The 22,096-nt window shown below is 37.8% G+C and overlaps 1 protein-coding gene across 5 annotated transcripts in view; it reads right to left on the bottom strand.

Annotated features, from left to right (window-relative positions):
- MAGI2 (membrane associated guanylate kinase, WW and PDZ domain containing 2) overlaps positions 1–22,096 on the bottom strand; it is a 764,133-nt gene that overhangs the window by 516,368 nt on the left and 225,669 nt on the right. For all 5 annotated transcript variants that reach the window (XM_075144530.1, XM_075144538.1, XM_075144553.1 and 2 more), the window contains exon 2: positions 11,696–11,812. In XM_075144530.1, coding sequence (XP_075000631.1) covers positions 11,696–11,812 — 117 coding nt within the window. The remainder of the gene's footprint in view (positions 1–11,695; positions 11,813–22,096) is intronic.

The following is a 22,096-nucleotide window of genomic DNA, read 5'->3' as shown; positions in this document are numbered from 1 at the left end:
CTGAAAAACATAATCGCAAGCCATATTATTCTAAGTTATTCTGATTAGATAACACTATGAGATGAAATTAACATCCAAAATATAATCTTCTGCTTTACACTTCTTAAATCACACAAAGCTATTCATAACAAGAAAATAAGAATGATTAGGTACTGACGTTGACGATATATAGGTACATGGGTTTAATGGGGAATGATAAAACGTGCACTCCACAGATCTGGTATAACCCAGTACATTCCAATTAGCACTAGAAAAATACTTTGCCAAAAGCTGTAAAATAAGTGGAAGAGCCTCAGCCCACCCATAAGGCTTTAGATTACCCGCACTCATATACATGAAATGATTTTGCAAATAAATTGTATTCAGACATGAAAAATAGAAACAAAGTATGCAGCCAGCTGGGCCTCATCAGCTGCAATTGAGCAAAGCATGGGGCAACCAGGAGAAGCTGCACAATGATGGCAGGCTGAGGGGTTTTGCACCAAGTCATGCTAACTTTTGGGGCTTTGCACCAACTTGCACCAGCTTTGCACAACTCGGGGCTTTGCACCGATCTGTGCTAACTTTTGTATATTGCTACTATTAACTGAGAATGTCAACAACTGTATAATAGCACTGTATAGGGGTGCGTTCCCGATATCCTCTTTTTCCCAGTCACTCCCTCTGGCAGGGCAAAAGAGGGGAAAAAGCCTTTTTGTTATATGAGACTGCACAGAACAGAACAGCTACACAGAGATTTACAGAGGATTTGCATGGATAGAATGAAAAGGCGGTCGCCCAGCTCTTCACCGCATGTGGTATCCAGAACAGCGAAGGGAAGAGAGCTGCTACACCAGCAATGCAAGGCCAGTCAGGAAACGTAGGTAGTGCTGATAACCTTCCACAAGCAAATAGAGCTCGCAGAGGCTCAGAATCACTCAACATTTGATGTATTTTAGTGGAAGACAATGCAGAACATCTCTAAAGGAACAAGAGATTTTTTACAGATGCTGCTACTACTACCAGAAAATCTTGTGTAAAAACAGCTTCTGAAAGGAAATCTTGCGAAATCACCATTTTGAATGCCACCATAGTTTATATTTTTCAAAGAATTAAAGGTCATTAAATGACAGACTATTCTCTGGATTCTAAGAGCTCTTCAAGGAGTACAGTGTCATGTGCATTTCCCAATTAAATTGTCCTGTGAAACGAGTAAATTGTAGCAGGACAGAGCTCTACTGCATAATTCCCGACGCACCTGCGATCAAACTTTCCAGGAAGTGCTCCACAACTTCTGCAGAGAAAAAGACAAAGGATTCTATTTTTGCAAGAAGGGGTAGGGTGTTTTTGATTTAAAGCTTGAAAAAAAATGACATTTCTGTGTTTCTCTAAGATTAACAAATGCCAAACGACAGGTCCAGCATCCAGTCAAGTCAGTACCAAAATGAGTTGAAAAAAAAACCTTATCAGTCAATCAAAAACAAAAATGGGAATCAGAAAATACAGATGACTTGAAATGAGTGGTGGTGTGCATTTTGTCATTAGCAAAAGGCCACTAGAACGCAGGTAGAGACTGCACCATCAGCAGCCTAGAGTGAATTTCATTCTTTCCTATGTATAAAATGATCCACTATTTTTATGAACAATGTGAAAATATCTTAGCAACATATCACAACAACACAAATATCTTAGCAACATATCCTTTTATATATGTCCATGCCAACCTTTTAAAATTTAAAGACAAGAATTTTAAAGCTGAAATTACAACACTGTTCTGCATTTTAATCCAGATCGCTGCTTTCATTTGAAATACAATCTGGAACCTCTGCATTATTATAATTTTTTTTTTTTTTTAAACCAAAATATATTTCTGCCATCTCCCCAGTAAGAACATTTCCCTATTCAGAATCATTTAAATAAATTTGACAGAATGATTTGAATAATCCATATTAGATTGATAGCTAGTCAAGAGGTTGATGTGTTAATAATAGTAATGCATTGGAAAAAGAAAAGTGCATTGGGTAGAATCAAAACCTGGAGATACAGAAGAAATATAAAGTTGTGACAAACTGTCATGGGACGAACACAGGACAGTGGTACCCTCAGAATTAAGGGAAATAAAAAGGAAAGGACTTGCAGAAGAGAGTTTTCCTCATAACAGTTTCCACTAGTAAATTATAAGTTAATCTCACCCCTACTGCTGAAACCAAAGCTTTATTCACTCTTCAGATGTTAAAAAGCACCTCTTTAACCTTCATTCTCTATTTTTTTTCCTCAAAAGGATTTATTCTAGCCAGGGTACTTTTGAATCTAAAACATGGTGCCACTAGAGGCACTAGTCCATTGACCTTGGCTTACCAGGCACAGAAGGTTTGAAATTCTTTCTTTTTTCATAAGTCCCAGAAAATACGAGGGGTACCTTGTTCTCTAAAGGTGGGGGCATGATAAAAATCTCAAAGCTTGAAAAAAGCTTTAAAGTAGTCTCAGTTGTATAATCTCATTAATGCAATGTAGATGTGACCTTTTCAAAGGAAGGGAGCAGTGGTGCAGAGCATGGTGTCCAAACAAATCAGCAAAGACCTGGGCTCCAGTTGTTGCAAGGAGGTTACTGAACTGCAGGTGCAGAGATGTCAGCAAGCTGGTTATTTGGTGAACCCGAACTCGGCCAACTGCTTAACAATTCACATGAATTGCTCAATACGGACCAGATGATCTATTCACAAGGAAGTCCATCCTCACTACTACTGATTTTCTTTTGTTGTGACTGTAGACAAAAGCCCCAGAAGAGAAAAACAAAAGAAGCACACCCTGCCCAATTGATATTGGACCTTTTTATTCAATGATGCAAATATGGATTTAGTAGCTTAATTTGGGCATCCAATTCTGAATATCGATTCTTTTATACAACTCTTTATTCTTTTTCTTTTGTTGCTATTCTGAATTTCTAAGAGCAGCTGTTGGTGCTCCATGTTCACTGTTCAGTTGTTCTTCAGATGAAAATCACCAAGTAAAGTTAAGATTATCCACCGTCTCTGACAGTTTATCTTCTACAGACTGAGAGGAGACAGAGAGGATTAAAAAAAAAAGGCTTTAAATGATACTAAGAAAGACAACAAATCCAAGGTCATCCAAAGACACGAAAAGTTCCAAAATGAAGAAGTTTTTTGAGGCAACTTCAGTCCAAGCTGTTCTAATGTTCCCAGGTGAACTGCATTACCATGCTTTCTCACAAAACTTGTGCAATTTGGCAAGCAGTTCTGCCTTTATGTAAAGTACCTCAGCTTCCCTCAAGAAAAAAAAACACAATTTTTTGACCTATTTGACTGTAGACGGAGGCTAAATTTATCTAGAGGGTATATTTTAAAATCTTTTAATATCAAGAAGGCAATTCAAAAACATCATGCGGTAAATTAAAAATGGTTTAGAAGTCACAGGAATGCTTATGTTCAATAATGCTGCAACTTCTGTTAATCATATTTGTAATTTTCATAATTTCAAAGATAGTTTTGTTATTTCAGGAAAAAGGTCAATAGTACATCTAAGACCTTCAGGCTGGAAAAGCTTACTGTCATAGGGAGATATAGTCTCTACCCAAACTTCAAGCTGCTTTAGGCGAGTCAAGAGCTATGACTTGTACTTGTAAAATAAGTTAATTGTGGCCTCTTCTATTATTTGCTGTTCTTGTTCTGCAGAGACAAGGTACTTTATCAGATTTATGCTATTGCCCCTCTAGTTTCCTGCTAGTTCTCAAGTAATCAATAAGATTAGTGCTATCATCAAAATTCATTTAAAACTGTCACTATCTTTTATCCTTTTGGTATCATGTGAATTAAAGAACTCATTCTGCAACACCAGAAAGCTCCTCAACTCCTCGAAGTTAAACGAAAAATGGATCAATTCTTGGGGGCAATCAGCACAAATATTGTAACTAAACTTCTCATCTGGCATTATGCATGTGTTATATCACATATAAATAATTAGAGACAGATATGATTAGCAACCGAAGCTGCTTGCCAGAGACATTAGTCTTTAAATCACATGCTGGTTAACATCACTTAAGGAAGATAGGTGATATTCTTTTGTAGGAAAACTGCTTAGAAAAGGTCAGGTGTGCAATTTCAGAACTTTTTGCTGCTTTTTTTCACTGCAAAAACTTCTAGTGACTTTAGTGGTATTATCTCTCCAGTTGGCAGTGCATCAGATTACCTGTTATACAAGTAATTTATATTGGCACTGAAATGTTAAAAAAAAAAAAAATTACTGATTTTAGATTATTTGATTTTGAAAATGGGAGAGAAATGCACAGTGTTTAAGGGAGCAGAAAGGAAGGAATGAAGGAGTGGAAAGAATGGGAGCGGGGGGCAGAATTAGCAGTCTCCCTTTCTTATAAATGTGGTGCAAGGGTGCAAGGACCTCAGAGAAGCACAAGCTGTTGCAACTGTACAGCCAATGAAGTCATCCTAATGTCTTCATACTATCTTTTATAGGACATTCAAGCTGTAATATCGTAAGTGGTACACAACTACCGCTCTTTATTTTGTTACATCTCTTCTCACTTCATACTACAGTTATACCACATCAGACACGTTCCACCTCCCCTTCTTCTTCAACAGTATGTATTTCCTTTGGATACCTGTTATTTTAAGGTGAGTATTTAAAACAGATGTATTAGTCACTGAATAGCTGAGAATTGATGTCCTCAATATGTAGAGCTGAGAAATTTCTGAGAAAAGGGGTCAGAAAGGATGTGTGTTTTCTCTCTCCTAACTAACAAACAGCGTTTGTATTTCCTATTGGCGTTGCCATTTGTAGGCAAAGTTTGGGCATCTGTTTACCCTAGATCTTAATTCAGATAAAATCGTAATTCACTTTGATAAATAAAAAAAAAGGACAACATTCTTTTTTGGTTAGTTTTCTTTTCATCCACTGCTTCCCACTGACGACGACGCAGTGCCTGCAGCCCAAACACCCCCTGAGCCCCAGCCATGCTTCGTGCCCACTGACTGAGAGGCAGCGCAGTAACCTTTACCTCTCTGCTCTGAAACAGACAAAAAACCCCATAAAATTGCATGGAAAAGTCAATATAATGACACATAAGCCAATCTCTCCTAACCACACGTTCCCAGCATCTTCAGAGAAACAGGTCGGTGTACCGTGTGTAATTACAGGAGGTAATTAGGAATACCACATGTAGCAGTGGAAAAGAAAGCAAGGTCCACGGGCACCAATTTAACCACCACTCCACCTCATGCAAGTCAACTCAGGCACTGTCTTGCTGTGGGTTTGTCAACCATTCTTTGCCTCTTCTATTTAGGCTGTCAGTTATTTGAAGCAGTGACCTCCTCATCATCTTCTGGAAGACATGGCTGTGCTGCATATAGCACAGCGGGGCCCTCATCTCACATAATTACCTGATTTGGTTTAATTTTGCTTGAGACACAAAAAAGGCTGAATACGCTTGCCAATCATTCTGCTTTAAGTACACCTTGGAGGTGTGCTCCCTTAGATACACAACAACAAGAACATTTCCCTAGAGCTCTGCGTTGCTCTATTCTGAGCCATCAAAGTCAAGCCTAAGCAATAACTAACACTTGTCTGAAAGAATAAAGTAGTCATTAAAGTTAGGTACTGTTATTTCCAGTGATGCGGACATTTCTTGGCAGTACGGTGTGCCAAGCGCAGGTTATTTTATCCTAAGAATAGTTCCATATGACGTCAAACTGGAAGATCTTTTAACTGATGATATCTGGACTTTCCAATATGTTTCTTTTAAGAACAAAGCTGTGCACTGAATTTCCACTCTTGAAAGATACTTCTGACCTGAACAAACTTACAAGAAAAATATATGAAACCACTGGCAAGTTTGTTTCACACATTCCCCTTTGAATGCTCTTGGCTATATACTTTTTAGAAGAGGAACAAAGTATTTTACAAATTAAGTTTGAAAGGCCTCATATTTGTCCAAATACAAATGAGTCAAATATATCTCACATCCTTATTCGGAGCAGCAGAACTACACACACAGAGCTTCTGAGTGGGATGTACCCTCAGCCAATATATATTTATTGCCCACTTGACTTCTGTCACTCTTTCCTCACCTTCAAATTCAGAAACTTCAGATGAAAACCTGGGTATGTAATTGGGATTTCCTTCAGTATTTACTCAATATTGTCATTCCTTTGTTATAATGACTAATACAAAAAGGTATTAGAATTAATACAAACTACTGTTCTATGATAACGCCTATTAGGTCCAACCCCAGGAAGGAGGGGCAGGAGAGGAAAGCCTCATCATAACTCGGTATATACACACTCAGAGGGCCCTTACTTCTGATTGGTACCCATGAAGAAGACTATGAGTGACTATGGTCTCCTAACGTAATACACCTCTGCCAGAGGGAAAGACCCTGGTTGTTTTGGAGATGGAGATTTCTCCAGGGCCGAAAATGTGGAGTGAATTCCCCTGAGGCTGAGTGTTCTTACCACCCTGCAGCAATTTCTGCTTCAAGCAGAAACACATTTTATTGACTTCAGTATCTCAAAAAAAAAAAAAAAAAAAAAAAAAAAGCTAATGGCACTTACCTTTCCCAATATGACAAACAAAAGCAAGTCCAACAAAAAAGAAAAAAAAAACCCACTGCATACACTTTCTTTTCTGGGAAGAGGACTAGACAATAAACAGAAGCACTTTGTAATATATAAGACTTCAACAGTACACAGACAATACTGCAGCATATAGGTTAAATATATTTATACATACATCAGATTATACTAGCATAGAACAAACCCATTGAAAATGAGGGTCTTATTTAAAGACACTCAAAATGACCCAAGAATCTAATTATTCACAGAAGATGGATAAAAATAAGAAACCACAGCAGAAAGGAAGGATATTATTAAGTGTTCATAGGTTTCATATTTGCAGTTCAGTGTGTTACCTATATTTACCTAACACAGAGCAATCGTAATGCCAATAGGCAAACTAAGCAAAAGAAGGAATTATTATCACTATTTCGTATGTGGGGAACTATAGCACATAATGACTGCATTTCTTTCCTGTGGTCACTCACATATAGCCGGTGGCTGAATCACAAACTCAACCTTTTTTCCTATCTTGCTGACAAATGTCTTAAATAAACCATCCTTCCTCCAAGTCTTCTGTGTTAATAGTAGTACTGCATTATCCAGTGCAATAAGCCTGAGCCACACACCCAGTCCTCTCCATTCTTTCACCATTGTTGTTTTTCTAAATGCAAACACTAGGAAGGAAACTTCCTCATCCCCATGACTTTTTTTTTTCTGGCCTTTCTTTTTTTTTTTTTTTTTAATTATTTCACATGATCACTTCTGATACGTGGCCAGTTGGAGGATGCTCTTCTGGGCTGCATCCTCCAGCGGTGTAAATCAGTGCAGTGGGATAGAGTAATCCACCTGAGCTACTGTCGATCTGAGGCTACATCCCAGAGGATATCAACGGCAATCTCTTCAAATTAATAGATGATTTTTTACTTCTATGAATCAACTTGTCATTGTTTGACTTTTTCCAGTGCTGTTTAATCACAATGTCTTCCACTATCACTTCATATTCCCTGTCTGGGAAGGAAGCATATAGACTCTATTTTCAACCACAGCTCCACTGCTTTGCCAGCTCTTAAAGAAATGGGATTTGCAATTGCTTGGAAGGACATATCAAAGGAGACAGGTCTGACCATGACTGTCACTACCACAACTGCTTTCCTGTCATGTACTCTCCCCAAAGCTTTATTCTTGCGATGACACAAAGTTAGAGCTCTCTCTTCTCACATTGTGAAGACTGGAAAGCTGCTTGCCCACATGGCAACTGCAGTTTGCCGACAGCGCTACCAAGCGCAAGGTGCAGCATGACTAATTTGTTGTCTGCCTACAGCATTCGCAGTCCTAGATGTGCTTCGTGGCCTTTCTCCATGGATCCCTGGACTTGGACAGAGAGCGTCAGACACTGCTTACCTGTGTTTAAAACTACCGCTTCCTATCATGGCTACTTTTCTGTATTGTAGGACAGCCTCAATGGTTAGTGCTCCTAAATAACTTCAGGAATAAGTTTAGGGTATGAAAATTATGCTAAAAACCCACACAACAGAAAAAGGGGAAGAAAATGCATGAGACAAACTTCAGTCGGGTCTCCTGAACTTCTTTCCCCCAAAGCTGCATTTTGTCGTTTTTTGTTTTCCTCTGCTCAGCATGTTTCTCGTCTGTATTACTTTCGGTTTCCCAACACCTGAAGCCCCGTCCTCCTGCTTGCAGTAGAACAAGACCTGTGCCCTGACAGAAGACCACTGCCCAGTCCTCCTTCTAAAGAGTGCGTATTTGCTTTTATATTATTTGCAATACTGTATCTTTAAAAAAGTTTCACTTTCTTGACCTTGTCTGTTGAAAGCGTTATTGCTTTTCTAACTCAGCTTCAAATTAACAGAACTTTTTCTTCATTTTCTTGTTTATGTATCAGTTTCATTACTGCTGTCACACAGCTCTGGGGACAGAGCTAGTTAACGGCTGCATCTCGACTGCTGCAAATACAATCGCACGTTCTGCCCTGGGATATATGCGTGTAATTCCTGTTGACAATGCAGTGAAAATCAATTTCATATGGCACTGAGAACTGCAACCACTTAGGGAAGGCAGCATTTGAGTCTTAGGGTTACACGGTCATTTCTAATTTGGTGGAAAGTGGCACTGCATTATTAAAAATAGAGAAATGCAAGGATCACAAACCCAACCGATTCACCTCACCCACAGGGGCCGCAGTTTCCGAGGGCAGAATTGATCCATTATCCTCACGTCAGGCTTTTCTGGCTCATCCATCCTTTGGTGCACACAGGGATGTACACTTGTATAATGAACAATTCAAATTCTTCTCCAATAAATATTGGTTTACCTGTTCTAACTACATTTGACTTATCCTGATTTAAAACAGGTATGGATTTAGTTCTCTGCTTTCTAGGTTCACAGAGAATACTCACTCAATTCACATAATTGAAAGATGTCTTCGTCTGACCTGGAAGGCTGAGAAACAGTGGCCGTGCCCACTGCACTGCTAGGGCCAGTGCTGTCAGTCTGAACAAGAAGCAAAGAACAGTAAAAACTCAAGGTCAAGGACTCTCTTATAAATGTTCTCCTGGTTTCACTGGCAATTATGCCTCTACAACTGAGGAAAGATTGTAGGTGCATTTTTAAAGGGATAAGGTTGCCACCTATTTTTCAAATTTTTTTTTCTCTTTACGTTACAACCTTGTCATTGGAAATAAAGGCTACGTTGCACGCAGCTGGCTTTCTCTCTCTATTTTTCTGCACAAGAATTTGACAAAATTGAGTGCTGTTTTTGCTGTGTCGGCATCCATTGCAAGATTTGTAATAAGTACATGGTTAGTCTGTACTCATTAAGTGAACTTGTGGGCAATGATATAGACAGTTAAATATTACTGCTGTATACTAAAGAAATCTCCCTACCAGTTGTAAAGTACACTGGTTGGACAGCTAACCATTATTCTTAGCCTACGTACAGAGCTTCAAAAAAAAAAAAAAAACAAAACACTGCATAAAGCAGAAAATTTTGAATACCAGCACCTTTGAAAAGTAAGCTCATGATTCAAAAATTAGTTAAATTGTATGAAAAAAAGAAAACAGTTGAGAACATTTTCCCTCCTAAATATGAATGCTGGAGATAGAAGAAAATTGCATTAAAAAAGATTCACCTCAATTATGACTAAGGGGAAATCTGGGCTGCAATCTAAGCTATGGTGTCCTTTTCATTTACCTGATTATGAAAACTTCTTTAGCTAACCACATATCACCCTGTCTGCATTTGTTAATTTCTTTATTTTAAAATGCCCACATTTCAGGAGGGCTACTTTCATAGGATTTTCAAGAAAATTTCCAAGAAAATATGCCACTCAGGCACTATTTTTTTCCTATTTTTTCTACCACCTCTATTGAAGAGACTCTTCCACTCTATCCAAGAACATGCCTGCCTACCTAGCAATTCAGCAGCTGTCATCTGCAGCACTATATTATTTTTGAAAATCTGGTTCTTTCTTAGTTAAAGCTACTCAATATGTAACAGAATAATGACCTAAGAATCTAACCACGTAAAATGACACAGAAGATGGATAAGTCACAGCAGAAAGGAAAGGTAATATTAAGTGTTTATAGGTTCCAAATTGTGGTCTTTGTGGTTGTAGTGCTATTTTTTGAATGATAAATTTCCTTTTGTGAGTACTGTATTTCACCTGACAAACGAGAACACTTTATTATTGCCTTGATTAAAAATAAAACAAAACCCAAAACTACTCATCATGGCCATACTGCTGACAGGCAATACCTGTTACACGTGTGCAGTAGCTGCAATATTGTTGGGCTTTCTTTCTTTTTAATCTGGAACTCTGTCATATTACAGCTGGGGCTGTAATAAGTATACTCCTATGCTTATGACCCCCCCCTCTTAGGGGGTCTCCCTTCCTAAGAAATGGGGTTTAATCTCAAAACATCTTTGTACTTGCATTTGCACTTCAGCTGTGACGTTTCTCAGCACCTTCAGACAAACCCAATTCATCATAAATCTCACATAAATGTAATGGTTTTGATTTTCTGCACACAGGTAATAATTTTTTAATGTTTTTCTCCACCTTCCTTTCTAATCAGGGATGAATGGAACTCCTGAAATGAAGACTTTATATTTATTTACCTTCAGCTTCCAAAAGAAAAGGGAAATGCTTGAGGTCTTTTTTGGTGGAGCTTTTCAAAGCTCCATTCTTTAATGTAATGAAAGAAAAAAACTGTACAATAGCATTCAAAACAACACAGCTTTCAAAAAGCGTCCACTCATTACCATATAAATAGCACAGTCACTTACTCAGTACACCTTCCTCTGCCTATCATTCCAGTGTCAAGCCTGCAAGTTCAAAGGTGCACCCTTTTTTTGCCAAAACCAGAAGTTCTATTTTTTTCTCTACTAAACAATTATTTTATGAGGGAAGAATAATGGAACCAGAGTCCATTTTAAATGATATATTGTCCGTCAGCCAAGTAGATCTGTTCTGAAAGACATAGCTTATGTTACTCCGCTTAATTTCATGTCTACTGCAGAAATAGGTGAATAATGTCCATAGCTAAAAAATTATTTTAGAGGTTTCAGAATATGTCAGATATAGATACCATTGACTTATGTGACAACAAAAGAACACACATGCAAGACAACACAAACTTTCATTGCCATGCCCGCTGCACCTAAACAACAAAATCTCCTAGTTTATATGTTTTCTCTGTTGCCCTATTGCATTCTAAACCCCACGGTATTATTATCTAAAGTATAATACTGTGAAATATGAGGCTGATCAAACTCTCCCTGTTGCACATCAATTTAACCAGCCCAGAAAACTGCTTTTTTCTTTATATTTGTGCTTTTTAAAACTGCAGAAGAAAAAGATTATTATTCTAGACCCACAGTTTATGAGAACTACAACTTTGAAAACACCATGCAGTTTCAGAAATTAATTCAGCATTAGACAGTTAAGTTTCTCAGTAATAACGTGGAAGACACAAACCAAGCCACAAATCTATCTACAGGAAGACCGCTTCATCTACAGTTCACCTCTTCATGCCTTGCAAATGCCCCAGCAGCATTAATTCAGATAGCCTGTTGCCATTAAGAAAACAGATTTGTTCATCTCCACCCTACTCACATGGCACTGTGCGGAGGTAGAGATTGTCTCTTATGATCTGCTGGAGCTCATGGTCTACTGAACCTTTCTGGAACCGTAAATTGAGGTAGTGACGAAGGTCCTTATCAACAATGCCTCCTGTCAAGGAAAAGACAAGGAAAAGCATGATTTAAAAATATATTACTTTGATGGAAGCAATGAACCGCTTGTAAAGTCTCAGTGGCTCCTTTTCCTTCATGTTTCCGTAACGATGGATGACAGAAGTACAAAGAGCTTTCTGGTTAAGGCATGCAGTTGGTATAATATTACTTAGTATCAATAATTGTAAGGGTCAGAACACTTAATGACAAATAATTGGCTAAATCTGTACAGTTCACTAAATACATATAGGATTATAGGCAGAGGTGTCAGGTTTTTTCTGCACAAACTGGAACATATTGTTATTGTATAACTACCTAAATATATATCTAAATAATACATTATTAGATATTATGTTCCCATGACCCTGTACCAATTTCCCACCTGCATATTAAACCAAAAAATCTTGGTTCAAAATGTCTTTGTAATGTTCAGTGTTTTCAGTCCAAGTGTAACCAGAATAAAATGCAGCTGTACTTAATGATCATATAAATATGATATAATCTTTTGTGTTATTTATTTCTAATAGCACTTACATCTGAAAAAGATACTACAGCAAACAAGGGTACATATTTTATTTCCACCACTGAAAAGAGTCACTAGTAATAAAACATCTCAGCATAACACTGCAAATGTGGAAAAAAAAGAGTTAAAAAACCTGTATTTGCCACTTTTACTATAAATTTAGGACAAAACAACTTAAAGTATTGTACATTTGACTGGTGTACCATGTTCCACTATTAAAAGGCATACCTATAAATCTAATCCAACATGATTAATAAACATTTCCCAATATAGTTCCTCTCCATTTCTTTTAACCTGGAGTATGGATCTCATTTATAATTATGGGGAAAAAGTCTATAAAAAACTGCATTTCTTCCTTATCCAAAATTCTGACTTAAGAAAAATATAGAAAATCATTACTGCACTGAGTTCTGACATATATTCCTGAGAAGAAAAACTGCAAGCAGATAGATCCCTAACTTGTTGCTTCACACATTCAACCTTAAAACATTTTTTCAAATGGCATTTGCTATTGAACCCTCTGCAAAAAGTCTTATTGACTTGGACTATATAAAGATTTTCCTGTAAAAAGGAACAAACAACATTCCTACCTAATTATTTGAAAGTCACTGCAGAGCACAAATGGCTATAAATTAAAATATATTTCTCCTTACAGCTATTCCTATTTATCTGCCAACTACAAGTCCATAATCTTATTATTGCTGCTCTTTGTCAATAACTTCAAAACCTTTTGTTCCAGGTTTATAAAAAGCTTATAAATAATTTCTGTCATCTTTAGCTAAAGGCAAAAAACCAGCAGAATTTCACAATCAAAAGGAAAAAAAAAGCCCCAACTGATAACAGACACAAAGAAATACCTGTGTGCCCAGTTCCCAGAGGCTGAGAACTTCCATACAGCTCGCCGTTATTCCAGGATCCCAGCTGAGCCACTTAGTCTGCTCCTTCGGTACCACTAACCCTGTTTCTAGCAACAGGCTCTGTTTGCAGACCAGACCATCCTTACTCCTGCTAATTTCAGAGGAGGCGAGGGCTAGAGGAGGCTGCAGAGAGACTCTGCTCCTGATCAGAATCAGCTGTCCTTTCTGATCGGCTGCAGAGAGTAAAGGTCCTGCAGCTCTTGCTCTCCTCGCTCTAATATACAGAACATGCCCAGTGATGCAGATGCTTTCTGGCAGCCTGAGAAAATGCCAGCTCGAGAACAACAGCTGTAGCCTGCCCACTGACATAAACCTGAATCATTCAACTTATGACATAAGTAAGTTTAGGAACCTACACAGATTTCTGACCCTCAAAGTGCATTTTTTATTTACAGCCTTTTGCTTCAAACACAGCCATTTACTTCACCATGTGTTAACGAATGCACTAGAACCTCCAAAGCGCTTCATAAAAAGAGTCACCTGATGTTTTTGGCAAATTGCATATTCCAAACTGGAGTACAAAAATGTATATTTACAAGAGGAGATACCTACAGCCTTGTATTTGTTACATACAGATTCAAAAGCAAAAGTCTGTTACAGAAGTAAAACCTGTATATGGTGCAGATGAAAAAAATTTACCAGCTGCCAAGCACAAGGGAAACATATGAATTTTTTCTTAATATCTAAGTAAATACTGTAACATTAGCAAAGTCTATTTTAAAAAGCTAGGCCAGATGAACTACAGACAGCACGTATACAATTGACAAATTTCCCTCTTCGAAAGTCATTCTGTTTTCTGACCTAAATGATGTTTTTGAATTATTTGGGCATAAGTTATCTTTTTTTGAATCTGGTTTAACAATGAATTTTACATCCTGGAAAGTGTAAAAAAGAAAATCGTTTGAGAGATCTGAAGAGCAGATGCAATATTTTTAACTCATCCTTCCAATCATCATTCTTCTGCTTTTCTCCCCTAAAAAGCTTTATTGTTTTACCTGGTGCTTGTCAAAAGCATACTTGACTCCAGATGTGCTTTCCAGCTTTATTTATAATACCTGAGCTGTTCAGCAGCCTGATCCTTTTAAAGTATAAGCAGAACAAAATCTTGAGTGTGCTAGTATGGGGCTGTAAAGACTTTTTGCAAGAAACTATAGTGATTCGCAAGAATGTAAACCAGCCTTGATTTAGCAGCAGCGAATTAGATCTTGTGTTACAGACTATATAAATCAAGAATAACATGAGTAATAATAATAGGACTATGTCCTCCAAAAGGCTGAAATAAAAGACAGAAAATATTATCATTTGTTTTACTTTGGAGGGAAAAAAGAAACTTAGTGACATTGTCAATATGTTCATAGAAAGAGAAGCAATCGGAGAGAAACCGTTTTTACAGGCAGTAACAGCACTCCGCTATTTAGTGGTCCCATCCAACCCAGTTAGACAAGTGTCTGGTACTTGGTTTCTATAAAATTCAACTTTCCATTATTTTCTCTTTTCGCCGTACATTGAAACCCACTGAGATGTTGAAAAGTTCCTGACATGAACCTAACCCCCTCGTTTTCTATTATTCCCAGCCAGCCCACAGTGGAGGCCCTCGGAACGATGCTCAGGGGCCGCGGGTGCCTGCCGCGCCGTTCCGCCAGCCCCGCTGCAGCTGCACAGCAGCTCGGGAGGAGAAGCTCAGAGAGAAGGGGCTCACGAAGGCCACATCGTGCTCATGGCGCATGACAGTGAAAGGAGGAGCTGTTGTGTGTCAGAGGTATTACACAGCACAAGTTTTAGAAACCCAGCTCAGGGACCATAATTAAAAATGTTCTTTGGCCACTGCCACAGGAGGAAGCTGACAACGGCGCAACAGAGCATGCACTGGCTTGCAGCCATGCAGGGCTTTTTTTTTTCTTTTTCCTGGCTTGAGGCCTATAGTCTGTTTCGGTTTCATTTCACTCCAATGAATCCCATTGCTTTGCTAGCTGGGAAATATGGGACGTGAATTAAATACTGCCAGTAATGATCTCTTGCATAATGTATGTCTGGTTTAGGTACAGCTACCAATCACGATGGCAAACTCATAACCATGACTGAATTTGATTCCACAGATTATAAAATTAGATACACCTGGCTGAACTAAAAAATGCTCTTATGAATTTAATGAGCAAACTATATCTTTTTACAGTGTTTTAATATATTTCTGTCAGGTTTCCTTCCCTTCTCAAAATCTAGTAGCAAAGCCCAATCAGAAAAGAAATACAATAAAGAACACACATGCAAAAGGGCATTGAATAGTTTGTAGCTCATTAAAAGATTCAAAACTGAAAAAGATAATTGCCATTTCCAAGAAAATGACAGGGATAAAGGTTTATAATTTTCTTTAGCCCTAAGTATTCTAAGTGGTTTTTTGTAACTTCCTATTTAGTAACTCACCAATGCTGCAGCTGGAGTCTACTCTTGTATTTTATTTTTCAGTGAAGGACTACTTGCAAAACACAAACATCCCTCTTCTTGTTCACACAATGTTAGCTCTAACTAATTTATTTCTTACCCTTAACACAATTTTCATGGTTATAACTTCTCAACAAACATTTCTGAGTATTCACCTATTAGTATTTTCTCATCTTGTATCATAACCTTTCAATGAATTGACTTCCCAAAACCTGGTGCGGTACCTTATTTGCTTTTTAACAGTATAATCAATTGCATCTCAGCCAAGAATAATTTGCCTTAGATATTTTATTTGCTGGGATTATAATTTAAAAGATTTCAATTTCCCTGGGTTCTATAAATACTCCTGGTCAGAAAAATCTATGAGTAAGCAACACTTACATCTAGATTTGCATCTGCACATGACCTGTGTCTGAGAAAAATAAAAGAAATATCTTAGGATCTGGACCTGTGACAGACAAGCTCATAAGCTTTTAGTACATACCTCCCCTCTGCTACTGCCCTACTTGCATCAATCTGTGTCTCCCCTTTTCTTCAACAAGCTCCTACTTCTGACTGAAATATAAGACCTGTATTTGGCAAAGTCAAATGCCTTGGCTGAACAGGCTTTCACCAGCTTTGGGAGGACTATTCTACTGGAGAGTCTCACCCCAAATATTTACTCAGGTGCCACCTGGAGCTTTACATTTACTATGGCATGCCTCTGTGGACATCTGACAATAGCTCAAGTTTCTTCTGAACCTCTTCTGTAGAAGACATGCAATTTGGTGCATGCCAGACTAACTTCTGTTTCATCATTAACAGATGATCTAACCGACCTTTCAATCAGTAGCTAAATGACAGCCTGACTTCTTTACACCAGATATCAGGAATATCTGATTTATAAGTTCTTTTCTCTGCTGATGAGATAAAGAAGTCTTTTGCCCATGAAAGTGGCTGCAAGAATTTTTTTTGTGACTCTCTTTGGCATCTACCAAGAAAATCATAGCCATCATAGATAAAAAGCTGTGCATATAGTTTAATTGCTCATTTCTGAATATTTTTGGAAATGGTCCAGTAAGAATTCAGAATACCTGAAATTATCATATACAACCCCTCTTGGTCACCCTCATCAGTTTAGTGACATGATGCCCACCCACCTATAAAAATCTCTATGATTTTTTCATTCTGGCATGTAAGACCTAACCTGAGGTGACCTATAATTCCCCTCCTCCAGTCCTGTTCTCCAGACCCACCCAGCTCTAGGTATATGCACAAAAATCAGCCATGCAAGCTTGAGCAGCAGTGAGGGACTGGCACTACCCAGCTGCGAGAGAGCCCATATCAGCCAGGGCTCCAAAACACTGCTGCTGACGTACGTATCTCATTGTGAGCTCCCTAAAGTAAATAGCAAAAGTTCCCCTCTCCTGAGGGCTCCACCTAACCCATGGACCATAACAAAGTTTGTGAACAAAGAGGTAAAATACGTCCACCAGACTTTTTTTCTTTTTTTTTCCACAAGTCCAGTAATATTTTATTGTAATAAAACACACAAAAAAATCCTTAAAAGTAAGCATTCATTAAAGAGGAATTGATGATTACCCTTACTTACATGAATTGCTAGCATTTGTACTACAAACAATACTTTTTAAACAAATTAAGTATGTCTTATCTTAATACTTGACTAAGAAAGATACCATGATTTTACATTTCAGAACAGTACGAGATGATTTGCTTTAATAGTTTCTTTAACTGGCAAGAGTAACCAAAAAAATCACTTTTAAGAGAGAATGTGAAATTCCAAGTAACACCAAAACTCTCGGTTGGATTTCATAAGGATTCGTTATTAAAATACAGCCTGCAGCTAAGTTTATTATTTAAAGGAAATTATTCTCAACAAACCTATCTAGTGCTCAGAGGAGTATAGATGAATGTTGGCATTTCACTAATCATCGTATATTGAACATATTCAACCCTGGAAGTTCCTTCAGGTCTCCATGTAAAATATGTAAATACTATAACAGTAGACTAAAAACAGTACAACAAAACTTTAGTAAATTATAAGAAGCATGTATTACATTTCAGTCATCAGCTGAAGATTACACTTTTTATTTTTAAAGCCTTCCTATCCCTAGATTAAACTCTGTGGGTCTTCTTTGAACTTCTCCCTGCCTTCCACCACTACCTTCAGCCAAGGTCTGCCATCAAGTCTGCCATCAGACTTATCCGCAAAGTCTCAAACCATCAGGGTTGAGCTATCATCACTGTGGAACGTGTGGTAAGATAAAGAGTGATGGAGAACCAAAAGGGATTATGGAAGAAAATTAGACTCCTCAGGAAGAAAATTAATTTCTTTCATACTTGAGACTACTCCAATAAATTCAATTTCATGATCCTTTACTGGAGATCTAAACAAATTTCAAGAGTAAAGGCTTTGGAAAAATGTACAACTTGGAGTTCTTGTATGTGCCATATATGATGGAAAACATTTTAAGATTTAGTTTATTGACAGGGAAATGGCCTTCTCTTTCATAGCCTACCATTTTGTAGTCTTTCCTTTTCTCTTTGTGTATTGATTATACTACTAATCTTTTTGCTTATTGATCTTTTATATTATATATTATATACATGTATATTGTATTTATCACACATACACTTACATTTCCATCCTTACATATATCCTTTTATTTCTCCCTCCCAGCATTTTAAATTCAAAGATTTAAAATACAGGTGTGTAGGGCTCTTACAAGATAAATTAGAAAAGGGATGGTACTAGATATAGAATATAGACTATATTAAAAAAACCCCAACAAAATCTAGCCAGACAATGAATAATTTTCTCCATGACAGGTCGCTGAGCATTCATATGGAATCATAGAATCATAGAATATCTCAGGTTGGAAGGGACCCATAAGGATTATCGAGTCCAACTCCCTGCTCCTCACAGGGCTACCTAAAACTAAATCACATCAGTATTTGGATGTATGTCTCTGTACAAATATATAATTCCCTAATGTCTGTGGGCAATGTATTTCACCTGCTCTCCTCAGACCAGGAGACAAGCTGAGGTTTGCATACTCTTTGATCTTCACAGTGGAGTTTCTGCGTTCTCTGTTGTGGGGAATGGAGGTATCCTCACTGCCTAAGGACCACCTGAGTTCATTTCACCACTGTGTTACACCTGCCCTTGTGATATCTTCTACTGGGGCAGTCTGAGTAAGGACTAGATCAAGAGGACACCCTACAGCAGCAATAAGATGAGACCAGAAACACTGGGGGTAGACTGATGCTTGGAATAATGCGAAAGCGTATCATGCCCTGGTTTTATTTTCTTAGTTTTGTGGCTAACCTTAAGCCTGTGTTTGAAATATGTGTGCGCTGTGCCGGAAGCAAAAATGTGGTTTGTAACGATACGGGGAGACTGTGTCAGCAGGAGAGTCAGCTGAGCCAAACACATCTGCATCTGGTACCTTGTCTCAGATTACCGAGCTTCAGCTCTTATTAAAATAGCAGATCTGCAGTCCTCGTGGCTACAGAAACAGCCTTCATTGTGAAGGCAGTTGCAGCATCTTCCAGAGTCTGCTGGCAGCATGCAACATGGACTTTGAGATAGGCACTCCCAAGTTAATCTCAGAGAACCGCCATTTAGCCAGTAAAACCATTTTGTAGCTTTGCTAGTTAGAGATACTTTGTTTTGTTCTCATCAGTTAATTGACCACCCAGCACAGCTCTTGACTGTAGTTTCTGGGAAATATCATGATTTACTTGGGTGGTAAGAAAAAATCAAGCTGTACTTCATGTAACAGAGAGGATAGTTTGTGGCACTTTGCTTTCAGAATACTTACATTTTATTCAGTGTTCTAGTTAGTAGGTATATAAATAAAGTAAAATGCTGTTCGAATACTGCTGCTGCTTCTCTACAAAGGCTGTCTAGAAATGAACTGCCTTTTACTCTAGTTTTGAAATTCACTAAAGCAACATTTCCTAATTATGAAACAAAGCCATTTGTAGGTGCCTCCAGTATATAATTGATTTGACTGATAACTTACACATAAACATTAATGATTGCTATTGAGATATTTAAAAGACTGTAATTGTTCCTACAAGACTTACTACAAGGGAAATAATTACCTTTACAGATGTTTTTGACAAACACTAAATTGTAAGGGATTATACATTTACTTACCAAGTGAGAATGTCAAAAATGACACTCAGCCTGCACAGTCATATAGAGCCCAGCAATGTCTGCAAGGATAACTTCTCCTCTTGAAATCTGAACATATTTACAGAAGTCTTACTTCAAATTCTACCTGGCATTCAGGTGCTCCTACTCATAGAAACCTCCTTTTATTTGGACAAAGAGTACAACAACAGAGCTTGAAACTTGTTAAGGCCAATGTTTGATATGTGACCTAACTCCCAGATACAGCTCCCAAAGAAAATGACAGAAAGGTCCCAACTGACTTCAACAAGAACAGTTGGAAAAGGGAAATAAAACATCTTATTGGTATTCTTCTAAAGACAAAACCTCTTTGAAAATTGATGGCACATAAAGCTGAAAACTCATAGAATAAGGTTAACCAGAGATTGACTGTAGCATACTAAAACATTTGAACAGAAATAATAAGGCTGATTTTAGCTTCAGAAAAACATTTATATTGTTATTTGGGCTGGATATATTGCCAGGAAGCTGGTTTGAATTCTAGAAAAATCCACATTAGGCACAAATGTCCAATAGACAAGTTAACCATGGGGGGAAAAAAAGTCATAAAGATGTAAGAATTTTATTTTTTAATTAAACTATAGCAGAACATTTTTTTGTGTATATACGTGGAAAAAAAACCCCATGCTTCTCTCTGTGTGCTGCTTACTGACATGCTCATTAGAAAAAAACACACGTACAAATTGACTTCTCTGGAAAAGCTCAAATGCAGCATTAATCTCTGATACATAGTAATGGTGATAATGTCGGGCTCATTCATTCTGGCATTCATTATGCCTCACTGGGTCAGTTTAATTCTCTGTGCCCTAAGGGTGAGTCACCTAACCCTGAAACCCTGCAACCTCTCTTGGGATCATCTCTGGAGCAGCAACTTTAATGCCCAGAACACCTGCAAGAAGGGCATGTTCAGAAGTATTCCTCAGGAACCAACCACACACATCTGACTTGTACCCAAAGCCACCTCCGCTCTCCACACCCAGTCTTCTACAGTCCTCTCTGCGCTTCTCTCCGGGCTGCCTGCTCCTAAAAGTCTGTGCTGAGAGCTACATAGATAGATTGTTGGTCTTCCAGAAGAATCTGTTACAAGTTTTATTATTCAAGCAAAAGTAGAACTTACAAGAATATGTTCAAAATTGTCTTACTGTGGACAAATATTTTCCTGTCCTTGCTTTGCAATGGGTAAAACCATCTCCTCTCAAAAGTAGACAGCAATTGCTCCCCACCTTTAATGGAAAAGTTACTGTTCTGTCTAATACTCTCTTTCTATGAATACAGCAATACAACTGCTCATCTACTAGGGACAGAAATGTTCTTTTTCTCTAATACTCTTTTAGTTTTATCTTCTTTGTGGATGACAACTGTGATGGAACTTCGAGGTTTGACATGTATTTGAATAAAATATGAAAGACTGGATCGGAATAGTGGCATAGTTTTACCAGACTTGAATTATTTGAAAGGTATTTTACTTAAATCATAGCTGCACAATTTTAATTGCTTGAGATAGAGACTTATTTTCCTTACTTCTGGAAATAATATTGCCATATTAATAGGCTGTGAATTGTGTGCTGACGTTTTGTAAAAAGAGAAAGATTAATCTGGGTAAAAAAATCCCAGTAACACATAATTTATGAGGGAAGCAAGCTCACAGAGGCTACCATTGTATGAGTTCTAATAATAGTTACAAAATATGATTTAGGTTGCTATCTGAATCATGGGAGCCCAGTTTTTTAAAGTCTTTGCAGTATCTCAGTCTGAACCCATAATGTACCGTGAAAAATCACTACCATAACACATTACTTCCTGGCTTTCTAATAGCTTGTTGCATAAATAGCAGAACACCATTTTGCAGACTTTATACCCATGAAACTTATAAAGTGCAAACTCAATTTGCAATAGATAAACTGAACTTTGAAAGCAGAGTTCACAAAATTATTGCTAATCTCTAAGATTGAATTGCATTTATGTTATCAAATGCATATCCTTCACCCAAAAATGAATCAAGTGTCATGGCATTTATATCAAGTCAAAGCAAGAGTAAAACGCTGAGAAAAATTAAAACAGGAGGTGTTTTACAGCTATTTTTCAGTAATGGGAAATTAAGACAACACAAAACATGCAAATAAGCCTGAGGTTGAGAAGGTGTCCTCCAGCTTTATACACAACACAATACTCGGAACACTTAACTGACGTGGTCCCCTCTGT

This window comes from Calonectris borealis, chromosome 1, assembly GCF_964195595.1.
Source record: "Calonectris borealis chromosome 1, bCalBor7.hap1.2, whole genome shotgun sequence".
Classification (NCBI taxonomy): domain Eukaryota; kingdom Metazoa; phylum Chordata; class Aves; order Procellariiformes; family Procellariidae; genus Calonectris; species Calonectris borealis.
The sequence above is the reverse complement of the archived record's forward strand: the minus strand, read 5'-3'. Positions and strand labels throughout refer to the sequence as shown.